The 15,034-nt window shown below is 43.9% G+C and overlaps 1 protein-coding gene across 1 annotated transcript; it reads right to left on the reverse strand.

Moving 5' to 3' along the window:
* Positions 1–1,941: 1,941 nt before the first annotated feature.
* On the reverse strand, positions 1,942–3,546 carry LOC101611595 (lysine-specific demethylase 4D-like). Its single transcript, XM_004661873.2, has one exon. It carries the CDS (start codon positions 3,544–3,546, stop codon positions 1,942–1,944), a length of 1,605 nt encoding a protein of 534 aa, XP_004661930.2.
* Positions 3,547–15,034: the final 11,488 nt, after the last annotated feature.

The following is a 15,034-nucleotide window of genomic DNA, read 5'->3' on the forward strand; positions in this document are numbered from 1 at the left end:
ACAAACAAACAAAAAAACCTACTGAAGCTTTAACTGGGTGTAGGACTCAGTTCAAAGGTCGCAGTTTCCTTGTGAGCAATGATGGTGATTGTCCAGGATATTGTAGCACTGTGACACACTCTTGGCCTCACTGGAGCTATAACACTGTTCCACAGAAGCCAGAATCAGTAATCCAGAGTCCCAAATACAACACGGGAATAAAGTAAGCTTAGTCAGATTTTCAGCGTCATCAGTGTTGGCTCATATGACTGGGAGCAAGTGACCCAGGAATAAAGGTGTTCCTGTCATCTAGACCATGGGAGGGACCACTGGCATCTGTGAGTTCAGGAGTGTGCTGAGCATTCCTGAGTGATGCTCCAACTTCCCACAACATCCTACGAGCTGGGGAGGTCCATGGCAGGGGTTGCTTTGAAGGCTTATTGTCTTAGTGTAAGAAAATATCAGGCATCCTAAGAAATGTGGCTGCTTGGAGGGGCAAAGGGAAGAAATCCAAGTCATTATTTTAGTAAGGTCAAGACTTTTCATGATACCTGAACTACATAGTGAATTCCAGATCAGCCTGGACTAGAGTGAAACCCTACCTTGAAGAACCAAAAAACAAACAAACAAACAAACAAACAAAAAACATTTTATTGGGACTGGAGAGATACCAAAGCCTAATGACCCAGGTTTGATTCCACAGTACCCACATAAAACCAGATGAACAAATTGGCACATGCATGTGGAGTTTGTTTGCAATGGCTAGACACCCTGGCATGACCGTTCTCTCCCTCTCTCTTCTCTGTTCCTCTGTTTGCAAATAAATAAAATAGGTTTAAAATATTTTATTAAAACTTCCATACATATATAAAAATTGTCATAACCCTTTCTCTCCACTGCCTTTTTCCTTCCCCATAACCCTTCCACTGAGTCTCTTTATTCTAACTACTCTCTCATCTATTTTCATAACATCATTTTCCCCCTTGTGCAAGTAGTATCAGACAGTGAGGTCAAAAATACCACAACCCCTTTGTGTCTGGAAGATAGCATTGAAAAGCACCCGTCCCCTTCTTTGCTCTCTTACATTCTTTCTGCCACCTCTTCTTCAGTAGACTCTGAGCTTTGCAGGATGTGACAGAGATGTGTCCCTCACTGCTCAATGCTCCACTGTCACTTCTCAACACTGGTGAGTTTTGAGCCTCTCTAGTGGTCACCGCCATTGGAAAAGAGAAGCTTCTCTAAGCCAACATGAGTCAGTCACCTTTTGTCACCATTATCAAATATGCAATGGAGATTACTTCATGAAGAGTGGTATGGGGGCTGGAAAAATGACTTAGGGGTTAAGCGCTTGCCTGCACAGCCTAAGGACCCAGATTTGATTCTCCTGGACCCATGTAAGCCAGCTGCATGAAGTGGCCTATGCATCTGGAGTTTGTTTGCAGTGGCTGGAGGCCCTGGTGTGCCCATTCTCTCCCTCTCTCTCTCCCACAAATAAATAAATAAAATAGTTTAAAAATAATAGATGTTCAAACCACATGACACAATCTCCTACATGGGCACTTATAGCTATACATCTGAAGGGGAGTGTGTGAATGTGTGCATGTCCGTGTGCACCCCTCCCCTCCCTATCATGTAGCTGTCATTCTGCTATTAGTCTCCATCCTCATGACCTAAATTAATCACATCCCACAGACGCTATTCTTAAAACCACCAACTAAATATCCACCCTCTACCCGCCATGAATAAGACTTTGGAGAATAAATTCCTGAGTTCATGTAAAAACTTTATTCAAATCATAACACTGTGCCCTGGGGTCAGAGTGTAGTTATACTGGCTACATATTCAGAAGCTGTGGTTCTGAGAATTAAGAACTTCCATAATTGGGAAACTAGGCCTAGCTACTTCCATGAAACCACAATCTGTGGCCAGGAGTCTTTAGCGGTGTCAGTGGATACTGAACCTTCAGTGGACATAGGAATGGTCATGCCAGACAACCTGAGCTGGAGAGGGAAGGGGGTTGCATTCCCAGATGTCAGGAAGACTAAGTGGAATGTCATCCAAGGACAGCAAACAGGGGCCCGGATGCACTGGATGGTCAGGATCCAATGGAGGGCCCAAGGGTTGAAGATCAGGGGCACAGTGACATCCCAAAGGCTTGGCAGGAAAAGTAATGTTGGGGCTTACAGAGGCAGGTTTGGGCAGAGCTCCACTGTCAGCAGAGTTCAGGTCCTGAGGAACCCAAGCTGAGTTTTCCACCAGGGCCGATTTGTGTCTTTTGGCCTGAGGCTGGAGACTTGCCTCCTGCACATCCACCAGGAAAGAACTACCCCCACCACGAAGTCGTTTGCCCCTCGAGGGGTGTACCTCTCCAGCCAACAGACCAGAGACCCCTAACGTGTTGTGGCTGATCCCTGAGAAGAGAAGGGAACCAGCAGTCCGGGTGAGGCGGCCCCGCCGGCGATGCCTCTGGCCCAGGCTGGATGTCTCTTGAGGCAGTGCCTGTGCCCCCATCGTCAGCTTCTGCTGCTCAGGCTTGGCGTGGTCCACAAGTGCCTGGTCCTGGCCGCGCCTCCACAGCTCATAGCGCTCAGGCTGCAGGATGCGCACAAAGGCGTCCATGGAGAAGCTGACCCTGGCCTCCCCACAGCTGCACTGAGAGGCCACCTTGCCATAGTCGATCCACCGCTCGGTGGCGAAATTGGTGGCCTCCGCGCAGTTGAAGCCATGGTTGAAGCCAGCGTGGTAGCCATAGGGGAAGGTGACCATGAACTCTCCAGCCTCCTGGGTCATGCGGCCAAAGGGGATGCCATTCTGCTGGAGCACGCTGGGAGAGAGGAGCGCCACCTTGTGCCGCAGGAAGGACTCGCAGGCCCGGGAGTTGGCAGGGAAAAGTTCCCTGGCCAGGCGCTCCAGGCGCTGCCCATGCTCAGGGGGCACAGCATACCACGTCTTGGGCTCCCCGAAGTGCAGGTAGTTGATGCTGTACAGGTCCATGTCCTCCGTGTGCCAAGCGAAGGTGGTCTTCCACATGCCGAAGTACAGGTAGGGCGTGTTGATGCCCTCGATCACCACTCCGCATTCCTGCTGCAGGAGGTCTAAAATGCTCCCCAGGTGTGCAAGGTTCCAGTGCTCAGTGTTTTCATCAAACAAGGATCCGTTGATGTCAGCGCCATAAAGTGGTGACTCGTAGAGGCGGTTCTTCCAGTATTTTCTCTCCAAATCTTCAAAATTCCGGTGAGGTGGGGGCCGACATCTTTTGCTGTTGGCCAGGTGGCGATACTGCCCCACTGTCATGGCTTTCATCTTTCTGTGATATTGTGTGAAGACACCTGCCTTCCCAGACACCAGCTGCTTCAGGGGAGCGGCTATTAAGATGTCACTGATGTTGTCGTAGGACTGCCTGGCTCTCCATCCTTTGGGTGGGATGACCTTGGCGAGCCCAGCTCGGTGAGCACCCTGGGACTCCATGTAGGCAATGTATTTGTTGAAATCTGAAAATTCTTCCATGGTTGGGCGGAAGACCATGATGGAACCGCTTGGGTTCTGGCTGCTGGCGCTCTCAGACATGACTGCAGGTCTTCGGCTACGGGCTTAGGGCTTAAGGAGGGCTCTAGATTCCTGAGGATGTAGTGGCAGCCGTTTCCTCTTCTTTATATGTGAGGCCGGCTCGGGTTTTTAAACAAATCAATTCTCTTTCCCAACCTTGTTGATTTACTAGGAAGGCGGGCAGTCTCCACCTGCTGGAGTAGGGAGGCCAAAGGAAACCCTGACTCAGTCTGCGCTCGCCATGGTTCTTCAATTATTCTCCTTGTTGGTCTGAATTTTCAGTGCCAAGAAAATGGAGTGTCACTTGTGGAGCAGGAAAGCCCGCCTAAGTCTTTGCTCAGTCCACAGCTGAGGGAGTCCCTAGGCTAGGGTTGTCCGCAGGAACTCCTCTCCTGCATCCAGCTTGAATGAACTGCAGGAGAGCACTGCAAGTCAGGTCTCCCTAAATACAGAACAACAGAATAACAAAATTTTAAGTGGATGGCAAAAAGCAGTAACAAAACTAAAATTACAATATTAATATCACTGTTTAAAGTCAAATTAGTAGAAAGAGAAACAAAAATCTGAGTATATAATAACACTATTACCCACTAGGAATGATGACCCAAAGAAAATGTTGATTTGGGGGCTGGAGAGATGGCTTGGCGGTCAAGTGCTTGCCTGTGAAGCCTAAGGACCCGGGTTCAAGGCTCTATTCCCCAGGACCCACATTAGCCAGATGCACAAAAGGGTGCATGCGTCTGGAGTTCATTTACAGTGGCTGGAGGCCCTGGAGTGCCCATTCTCTCTCTCTCTTTCCCTCTTTCTCTCTCTGTCGCTCTCAAATAAATAAACAAAAAATAGAAATAAAAGAAAATGCTGCCGGGCGTGGTGGCGCACGCCTTTAATCCCAGCACTTGGGAGGCAGAGGTAGGAGGATCGCCGAGAGTTCGAGGCCACCCTGAGACTACATAGTGAATTCCAGGTCAGCCTGAGCCAGAGTGAGACCCTACCTCGAAAAACCAAAAAAAAAAAAAAAAAAAAAAAAACTGAAAGAGCATATCTACAAAGAGATTATATAAATTATAAATAAACTAGTGATTAAATGGATATATAACCTAAAATTTGCTTGGGTTTCTTAAAAAAAAAAAAAAGCATTAAGGGGCTGAGGAGATTGCTCAGTGGTAGAAGGCATTTGCCTAGTTGGACCTCCCAGTACCTATGTAAAGTCAAATGAACAAAGTGGCACATGTATCTGATACTTGTCTGCAGTAGCAAGAGGCTCTCTCTTTCTCTCCTTGCAAATAAATAATATTTTTAAAAAAAACAATTGAATCTTATGAACAAGTTGGTCCTGTAAATTTCCTCAAAAGCACATCCAATATTGGTGTGACAGAGAAACACAGTGACCTACCTTCCACCAACAAAATCCGGGACCAGCGGCAGATGCTCAAGCTCACAGGGAGACAGCTTCTTGTCCTGGAGCTACACGCCTGGTGAGGCCCGATCCTCCGGAGCCCAGCTTTATATGCTAGGGGTCCTCTAACCACATCAGAGCCAGCCCAATCAAATGCAACCATTCAGCTACTTCCTTGTTTATTTTTACTTAATCCACACCCACTCCTCCTGTTTAAAAAACTAATCAAATCTAATTAAGAGATTGCAAATCAATTAAGAAGTAGAAGAAGGAAAAATAAGAAATATGTAAAAAGATCTAAAAAAGACAAAAACAGGGAAAAGAAGAAAGTCTCCATAGCAGTATGTTAATACCAAATATCTTCATATTACCAATAGGAATGTTTTGTAGTTACTCAAAACTAGTTAGAAGGGGTAAAGAGATGGTTCAGGGGTTAAGTTGCTTGCCTGCAAAGCCTGATGACCTAGGTTTGATTTCCCAGTTCCCACATAAAGCCAAATGCCCAAAGTGGTATAGGCATCTTGAGTTCATTTGCAGTGGCTAAAAGTCCCTTCGTTCCCGCTCTCTCCACCTCTCTCTCTTTCTTTCTCTCCATTTCTATTTCTCTCTGTTTGCAAATAAAAAAATAGATCAAAATAAAGTTGGGTGTGGTGGCACACACCTTTAATCTCAGACATAAGAGGATCACCATAAATTCAAGGCCAGACTGAGACTACATCATGAATTCCAGGTCAGCCTGGGCTAAAGCAAGACCCTCCCTTGGAAAAACTAAACTAAATAAAAAGTTTAAAAATCAAGAAACAGAACTAGCTAGAAGCATATTTCAATGGAGGGAGCCATGCAAAACTAAGTCTGACAAGAAGTTATATCTGCCAACTCCTTAGTCAGCTGCGAGCATAGATCTTATTTGTGTTCTGACCCTCAGAAGCTCGGAGAGGGAAGAAGCAAACTCCAATATGTCAATGTTCAGACAACCAAACAACTTTGATTATGGGATCTGAAACCACCACAAGGCGAATATTTTTTTAATTTTTTGTTTATTTTTATTTGTTTATTTTTTAGAGTGACAGACAGACAGAGGAAGAGGCAGAAAGAGAGAGAGAGAGAGAATGGGCATGCCAGGGCCTCCAGTCACTCCAAACGAACTCCAGATGCCTGCGCCCCTTATGCATCTGGCTAACGTGGGTCCTGGGGAATCGAGCCTCGAGCCAGGGTCCTTAGGCTTCACAGGCAAGTGCTTAACCGCTAAGCCATCTCTCCAGTTTAAGGCAAATATTTTTAATATTTTATTTATTTGCAAGCAGAGAGAGAGAGAGAATGGTCTCTCCAGGGCCTCTTGCCACTGCAAAGGAACTCCAGATGCATGTTCCACCCTGTGCATCTAGCTTTACATGGATACTGGGGATTAAACCCTGGGCTGTCCGGCTTTGCAAGCAAGCACCTTTACCTGTTCAGCCATCTCTCCAGCCCACGCAAATATTTTTTATCGTACATAAGACATTCACAAAAAATTATCAACACAGAGGTATAAAAAATTGCAATGTCAAGCTGGGTGTGGTGGCACACGCCTTTAATCCCAGCACTCAGGAGGCAGAGCTAGGAAAATCCCCATTAGTTCAAGGACACCCTGAGATTACATATTGAATTCCAGGGCAGCCTGAGTGAGACCCTACCTTGAAAAACCAAAATAACAACAACAACAAAAAAAATTGCAATGTCTTAGAATCAATAGAGTATACTGTTTTGGCTACAAAGAGATAAAACTGAAAGACAACAATAATAAATCTGAATCTAGTTGTATTTATTTAAGAATTAGTAAGCATGTTTATAAAAATCCATTATCTCTGTGTTCAACCCAATACTTAGTGAATACATACCGAAGCCAAACCAAACATAATTATACAAAAATAAAATGAAGTGTAAAAATGATATAATGATGAACAAAAGAAAAAACCATACATATGAAAGTTGAGATGATTAGGCAAATGAAGAGCTAGCAAGATGGCTCAGTGGATTTGGTGCTAGCCACTCAAGCTGGATATCTGAGTTGCATCTCCAGACTCCCAGAAAAAAGTCAAAGCTGGAAGCCTGGACAGACTTCTATGCTTCTAGCACCCTGACAAGGATGGTGAGATGAGAAGCAGAGACAGAATTTTCCAGCAGCTCTAAGTAGCCCAGCAAACAACAGCAGAAAGAGAAAACAAAGTGAAAAACGCTGCATCAAATGAGGTGGGCAGATGAACACTAATCCAAAAGTTATATTCTGACCTAATACAACCGTTGTACGTGCTCACCCTCGTTTACGTGCTCATACCCACAAAAAGCATGCAATCATAAGTAATATAAAAAGAAAGAAAAACTGAAAATTGACATCTTAAAAAACACAAAAATCTTAACACACTGATGAAAGAGTACACTCCCAGTCTAGAGAAGAAACTATGTGAGGCTAGAGCAACATGCCGTGCTTGGAAGGGGAGCCTGCTGAATTCACCCAAAGGAAAATGTTGATGGTGCGTGTGTGAAAGGGGCAAATTCCCAATGGCAGAAACGTCTCACCATGATGAAGGCTTGAGCAAGTTGAACAATATTCAGTAGTATTTAACTAAAATGCAAACATAGATAACTGACTAGAGTAGCAAGTTTTGGAGAACAGCAGCATTAGCCATTACTCTTTTTTTTTAAATTTTTATTAGCATTTTCCATGATTATAAAAAAAATCCCATGGTAATTCCCTCGCCATTACTCTTGAAAGGACAGTCACTTCTTTCCTGGTGCTTACCAGGTGTTGTGAACACTGTCTTCCTTCCAGAAGGAAGCATGGCTCATGGAGGTGGGAATGAGGAATAGAGTATTGATTGTAAGGATGAGAAACCTATGTTAGCCAGGTGACTTGAAGTGTCACAGAACATGTTGATGGGTGAACCTTTGATATGATTTATTAAAAGGGCATTTGATCTCTGGAGGCGTTTCCCCCCAAAGTCTTCCCTCTCTGCTCATAATACCAGCATTGTCTGGAGTCCCATAAAGGGTCACCCTGCAACATACCAGCTCAACTCTCCCCTAAAGTGTCAGGTTTCTGTCCAGTTATTCCCCTTGCTTGAGAAGTGACAAGACCAAGGGATACCGGAGTGGATGTGAATTAACAAGAACTCATGGATATTGATTCTTTAAATGAAACTACCCTATAGTGTGAGTGTAAGAAGTTCATAAGGAAAGATATACATTTGTGCTTCTTCAAATAGAAATTTTCTGTTTTATGCTCAAAATTAAGCAAATCTAAAAATTAATGCTTACACATAGTCTACCTCCAAGACAAAATTAGAAGCTAAAATTTAGGAACACAACCAGTTTTAACAAAAGACCCCAAAAACTGAGACTGGAGAGATCGCTCCATGATTAAAGGTGCTTGCTTGCAAAACCTGACAGCCTGGGTTAAATTCCCCAGTACCTACATAAAACCAGACACACAAAGTGGTGGGTGCATCTAGAGGTTATTTGCAATGGCATTAGGCCCTAGCATGCCCATTCACTCTCACTCTGTCTCTTTCTCTACTTGCAAATAAATAAATAAATCTTAAAAAATAAAAATATTTTTAAAAAAGACTGAGTCCAGGCCCGGTGGCACATGTCTTTAATCCCAGCACTTGAGAGGTAGAGGTTGGAGGACCCCTGTGAGTTTGAGGCCAGCTTGGCACAGTACAGAGTAAATTTCTAGTCAGTCTGGGAAAAAGTGAGGCTCTATCTCAAAAAAAAAAAAAAACAAGGTTGAGCTGGGCGTGGTGGCACACGCCTTTAATCCCAGCACTTGGGAGGCAGAGGTAGGAGGATCTCCGAGAGTTCGAGGCCACCCTGAGACTACATAGTGAATTCCAGGTCAGCCTGAGCCAGAGTGAGACCCTACCTCGAAAAACCAAAAAAAAAAAAAAAGGTTGGCATGTTTATTGCTGCTCAATTTATAATAGCTGGGAAATGGAACCAGCCTAAATGTCCCTCAACTGATGAGTGGATTATGAAGATGTGGCATATTTATACAATGGAGTTCTACTCAGCAGTAAAGAAAAATGAAGTTATGAAATTTGCAGAAAAATGTTGGGGACCACCCTTAAGAAATGCTTCATCTTTCCCTTACCCTCTCCTCCACTCCCGCTGCATTCTGGCTAAAGAACAAACATTCTGCTCTGCGCCTACAGTATCAAGGCCCCTGAGTTACGACTTCCCAGAACAACCACAATGTCTCTGGCCTGAGACCAAGAAGAGTTTGTAACCTTCCACCACCTAGGTCACCCTGACCCCCTTCCATATGATCCATGCCTTGTGCAAGAAGATTCTGTATTGTCTCACCCTCTACTCCCCTTACCCCTCCCCTACCTAAAACTGACTTTAAAAGATGAGCCTTCTGGCTGAATAAACGACTCTCCACAAGCATTGGTTTGCCTGAGTCCATTCCCCTCTCTCGCCCATTTTCTTCACAGGCTAAGGTCCTCCTGGTGCCCTCACGAATAACTAGGTCCCGCGGGTCGGGGCAGAAAAATGGATGGACCTGGAAGGGATTATACTAAGTGAGGTAACCCTGATCTCTGGAGCCAAGCGCCACATGTTCTCTCTCATATGTGGATCCTAGCTACAGATGATTGGGCTTCTGCGGGAGAATGAAAATACTTAGTAGCAGAGGCCAGTAAGTTAAAAAGGAGACATAAAGGGAAGAGAAAGGAAAGGAGGAGGGTACTTAATAGGTTGATATTGTATACATGTAAGGACAATGATTGTGATGGGGAGGTAATATGATGGAGAATGGAATTTCAAAGGGGAAAGTGTGGGGGGTGGGGAGGGAGGGAATCACCATGGGATTTTTTTAATAATCATGGAAAATGCTAATAAAAACTTAAAAAATAAAATAAAATTAAATTAAATTAAAAAAAAAAACAAGGTTGGGTTTTGTAGCACACACCTTTAATCCCAGTATTGTAGAGACTGAGGTTAGAAGATTACTGTGAGTTTGAGGCTAGCCCAGGGCAACAGAGTGAGTTCTGAGGCAGCCTGGGTGAGAGTGATACCCTACCTTGAAAAACAAAAAAAAATAAAAAATAATCAAAGGTCTACATAATACACAATGATAAAACACAGTAATAACAAAATGGTTCTATTAACCATTATATTCCTCTTAATTACTTTAGGAACAGAACACACTAGCCTAACATTTTTAACTTGTGAGGTATATTGTACATATGAAATTCACAGAGAATATAAGTACTGATCAGCCAATATCAGGAACAAAATTATGTCCTCCCCTGTAGAGACCATGGCCAGGCACCCAGGGAGCCTGGCTTGTGCTCCCAGCCCCATCTGCCTCCAAGACACAGCATGTTCTAACAGTAAGGACAAAACTTTCCCAAGCAATATAAAATTTAAATTTTGCTTATTAAAATTATATCAGCTGATATCAGTATAATCATTCTTGTATATTTACTATATCTCATCTTTCTCCACAGCAGTATTGTTTCCTTTAGCTTTACTTTAGTCTGTGTTCTTATAGAGAAGTTTCCAGTACATGGAATGATTCTGCTGCTGAAGGATGTTTGATTGGTTTTCGTTTTTAGCCTCTTACCAACAGCACTGCTCAGAGCATCCTGGCACATACTCATGGAAGGACATGCACCAGATGGAAGCACGCTAATTCTACTTGGTTGGTCATAGAAAACGTGAGTTCAAATTTCATTACACAAACTAATTTTCATAGTTTTTAACAAGTTACCAGCTTCTGACTTCTCTTGGTTTTCACAGACATTGGATGAACCTCAGCCACTTCACCCAATCAGGTTAGGGTATGCTAGAATTACACTAAAATTTTCACTTTCTCTCTTATTAATGAAAGAGGAGGCAATTTTTCTTATTTATAGATCATTTGGATTTTCCCCATTTTATGAAATTTATTCAAATATTCCATTTACTTTTGTGCAGTTATATATTTTGGAGCTTCCCTGTGTGATTAAATGAGCAGAGTCAGGGCAGCAGGGAACAGGCTATGTTAGGAAGAGCATGAGTACACAAGAAAACAGTCACAGGATAAAGAGAAATAGTCTACAGAGAGAGAATAAGTACAGTGGGGCATGGTGACACATGCCTTTAATCCCAGCACTTGGGAGGAGGCAGAGGTAGGAGGATTGCCATGAGTTTGAGGCCACCCTGAGACTACATAGAGAATTCCAGGTTAAAAAAAAAAAAAAAAAGAATATGTGGATCCTAGCTACAGATGATTGGGCTTCTGCGTGAGAATGAAAATACTTAGTAGCAGAGGCCAGTAAGTTAAAAAGGAGACATAAAGGGAAGAGAAAGGAAGGGAGGAGGGTACTTAATAGGTTGATATTGTATATATGTAAGTAAAATGATTGTGATGGGGAACTAATACAATGGAGAATGGAATTTCAAAAGGAAAGTGTGGGGTGGGGTGTGGGGGGAATTACCATGGGATATTTTTTTATAATCATGGAAAATGCTAATAAAAATTAAAGAGAAAGAGAGAGAGAGAGAGAGAGAGAGAGAGAACTAGTTGAAACAGTCTGTAGGGTCAGGAGACTGGCAGTCTTGGCCATAGGAGACCCTAGACTTCTGACCAGCCTCCAGTGCAGTACAGGGATTCCATGTGAGTGACTCCTGCTGGGCAGGCCACCAGAAATCCCCTCCAATCCCCATCTCCACAGAATCTAACCTGGGCCCACAGTTTGAGACTGAGACACTCTGGGTACCTGAAACCAGAAGTAATCAGAAGCACAGGAGACCAGGGATGTCTGGGTAGAAGGTAGTCATGGAGATGAGGGTAAAAACAGACATGTGTCCACTGAGCTGTTGCCTGTGGAGGGAGGACTGTGGTTTAGTGGCCCCACTGTGTGACCAGGATCCAGCACCATCACCCGGGTATCACTGTAGTGCCCTAGAGATATTGTCACTTTTTAAAGGACACTTGGGCCAACAATGGAGATTTAAAGTGTGGTTGCACATCAAATCCCTGGGAGTAGACTTTCACAGTTTAGCATCAAGGTTTTTATTTAGAAGTACACTTCTAGGAAAGGGGGTAGTGGCTGCATGTCTGAGGAAGAGGAAAGGTTAAGCTGGGGTTCAGTCTCAAAGATAGCCTCAGCCCATCCTTTAGAGAGCTCTGGGAATGGAAGGGTCCTGCAGAATGGTCACAAATGAGCAGAGATAGGCAATCTTCTGTGGTTTGGCATTAAGCCATCATTGGATGTGAGCCTTACTGGGAAGAGGCAGATATCTGCCGCTAAAAGGGCTGACAGCTGATGTCATACTAGGGGCAGTAAGACTTTTTTTATTATTGAAGAAAAAAAGCTTCGAACTCTCAATCACTTGTCATATAAAAGGTTCATCCCTGCTCATGCAAAAATCCTCTGGCATTTTAGCTACACTATAGTGCTGCTCCTAGCTACATAAATCCTGGGAGTTTCTCCCCTGTGGCATCCTTGAACAGGAAGCTAGGCCAGCACCTTTTCTGTTCTGTTGTCCAATCCTACTTATGTTTCTTATGCTTGGATATGAAATGTTCCCAACAGGCTCATGTTTTTCAACACTTAGTTCTCAGCCAATGGTACTGTTCAGGGAGGTTGTGGGAACCTGAGGTACAGCCACAATGGACAAGTGGGTTTCTGAGATTTATAGTGATCATACTTCCTGCCCTGTCGCTGCTTCCTCATCTACCCAAATGTGAACAAACACTCCCACTACTAAGCAAACTTCTCTTTCTTTTTTCTTTTTGTCAGTTATTGGATCATCATGATGAAATAAGGCAATACATTTCCTAGTTTAGAGACATTATGAATTGAATTGGAAGTGTATTGATTTGTGGATTTTCTCATTAGGCTCAATTAATGAATCTGAAATATACCTACAGCTTTCACAAGTCAAGGAGATGAATAGACCATTAAGTGATGGTACACACTTTCTGCTTGTTCACCTCTCCTGGCAGCTTGGGTCCTACTACCCAGCCATGCGCCTTGTGATAGTTTGGTTGGATGTCCCCCAAAAGATTGTATATTTTATTTAATAATAGAATTTATTAAAGCTTCTTGTATTTCCAGATGGCTGAAGCTGCTATTGTTAAGGAGATATTGCCATGATTAAGGATGACCCAACTGCTTTACACTGAAACAATGGAAAGGATGCCTGAGGAAAAACTGCATGATAGGAATGCAAACTCTTTTTTTTTTTGTTTTGTTTTGTTTTGTTTTGTTTTTCGAGGTAGGGTCTCACTCTGGCTCAGGCTGACCTGGAATTCACTATGTAGTCTCAGGGTGGCCTCGAAGAACTGTTGGCGATCCTCCTACCTCTGCCTCCCAAGTGCTGGGATTAAAGGCGTGTGCCACCACGCCCGGCACAAACTCTTTTGAAAGAGTTGCCTGAAAGGAAGGAATCTGATCTTTAAAGTCATAATTTTTTTCACCCCTGAATTAAGAATATGGCTGTGTCCTGTACTCCTGATATTGGTTTTAGGTCATGAAACGCACATGGTTTTAGGAGTTGCCATTGACATGCAGCATGAGGCAGGGCATGATGACCCTAGTAGACCAGTGAAGCCACTGGAAGATGGATTGTGATTTGCATGGATGTGGTTTGATTTTCTGGATATACCAGGTCTGTGCAAGGGCTAAAATGGAGTGCTATTGGCTATGGATGGAAGTTTTCCCTGGCTACTCAGCCCAACTGTAGGGGCCGAATTGGAAAATTTGTAGACGGTCATTTGCTGGTTATGGTGTCAGACTTGAACTGCAACTGCAGATATTTATGTTTGTTTGATGGTTATTGAGTTTGCATTGTTATGCCTTAAAGCAGAAATGTTTACTCTTTGCTTCTATATGTTGAAAATATATAACTTGTTTTGATTTTAGTTTACAGGACTCACAGCTAGGAGACAGTCTTAAATCTCAGTTGAGGCTTGGGACTTTGGAACTATTTTAAGTTGTAATGACTATAGGACCTTTGAATTTGGACTGAAAACAGCATACAATCTACAATGTGTGCTGGCTATGAATATACTGGGGGTCAGGGGTGGAATGTAGTACTGTGAATTGATGTCTCCCAATAGATTTGGGAGTTTATTAAACCTTCTTGGATTTCCAGCTGCCTGACTAGAAGAGGTGCCACTTTGGGTGGATCCTGAGGTCCAGCTCTGAAGTATTTTAGGGAGTGGATCTAAAATTCTAGCCTAAAGGTATGCAGAGTGATTGAGCTCTCCCTTGGGTTCCTGGAGTGTTCTTGCTGTGTGGTGCTGGTGGTGTTATTTCTCTCTGTATGTGGACCTGTGAAAGGAGGCTGTCGGGCACAGTTATAGGTCCCAGGCCACTGGAGGCTAAAGTAGGCCTGAGCTGTCAGGCATGGCTAAGGGCCCTAGGCTGCAGGAGGTTGCAGCAGGGCTAGACCCTGATAATCTTGCCTTAAGACCAGTAGGAGTGGGGCCACCCCCTCCCTTCGCCTGGGACACATGGATGTCCTATAAGACCTAGGTTTCAGTTTCCCCGAGGCCATATGACCTTTTATCATGGAAGGTCCCTATATGTTAATAAGGTATCAGCCAGCAGCTTTCACCCAGCCAATCCCCCTGTGACCCGTACCCTGTATCTTTTCCACCACTACATGAGTGCAATTAGAAAGCTGTCCTCTGACACAGTCTCCCAGGTGTTGCTTCCCATTGCACTCAAGGCCACTCAAGATCCTGCACCACACTTGCCTGGATGCCCCAGGAAAACCAATGCTCAGAGGCTCCAGGGTGGCCAGGAACCAGAGAGACCCAGCTCCTTCCACCATTATGGAACTTCCCCTGGATCTGTAAGCTTCAATAAATCCCTTCCTCCCATAAACTGCCTGGTTTGGAAGTTCATCCCAGCAGCATGAAGCTGACTGCTACGCTCAAGGTATGGTTGAGACCAAATACCTGCAGACAGCGTCAAAGCCAGACCCCAGCTGGGCTTACCTCAAATCTGTTACCATCTCTACAAAATTCAACCAAGCCCTCCCCACCCCAAATAATTTGGCTTTAAATGTTCTGAAATATTTAAAGACATAAAAGAATAACTTTCACCCAACCTTCCATTGTTTGAAACTATATTA

Source organism: Jaculus jaculus, chromosome 3 (assembly GCF_020740685.1).
Source record: "Jaculus jaculus isolate mJacJac1 chromosome 3, mJacJac1.mat.Y.cur, whole genome shotgun sequence".
NCBI classification, from domain to species: domain Eukaryota; kingdom Metazoa; phylum Chordata; class Mammalia; order Rodentia; family Dipodidae; genus Jaculus; species Jaculus jaculus.

Excerpts from the sequence above, each read along its gene's own strand:
- LOC101611595 (XM_004661873.2), bottom strand. The coding sequence starts at position 3,546 with ATGTCTGAGAGCGCCAGCAGCCAGAACCCAAGCGGTTCCATCATGGTC.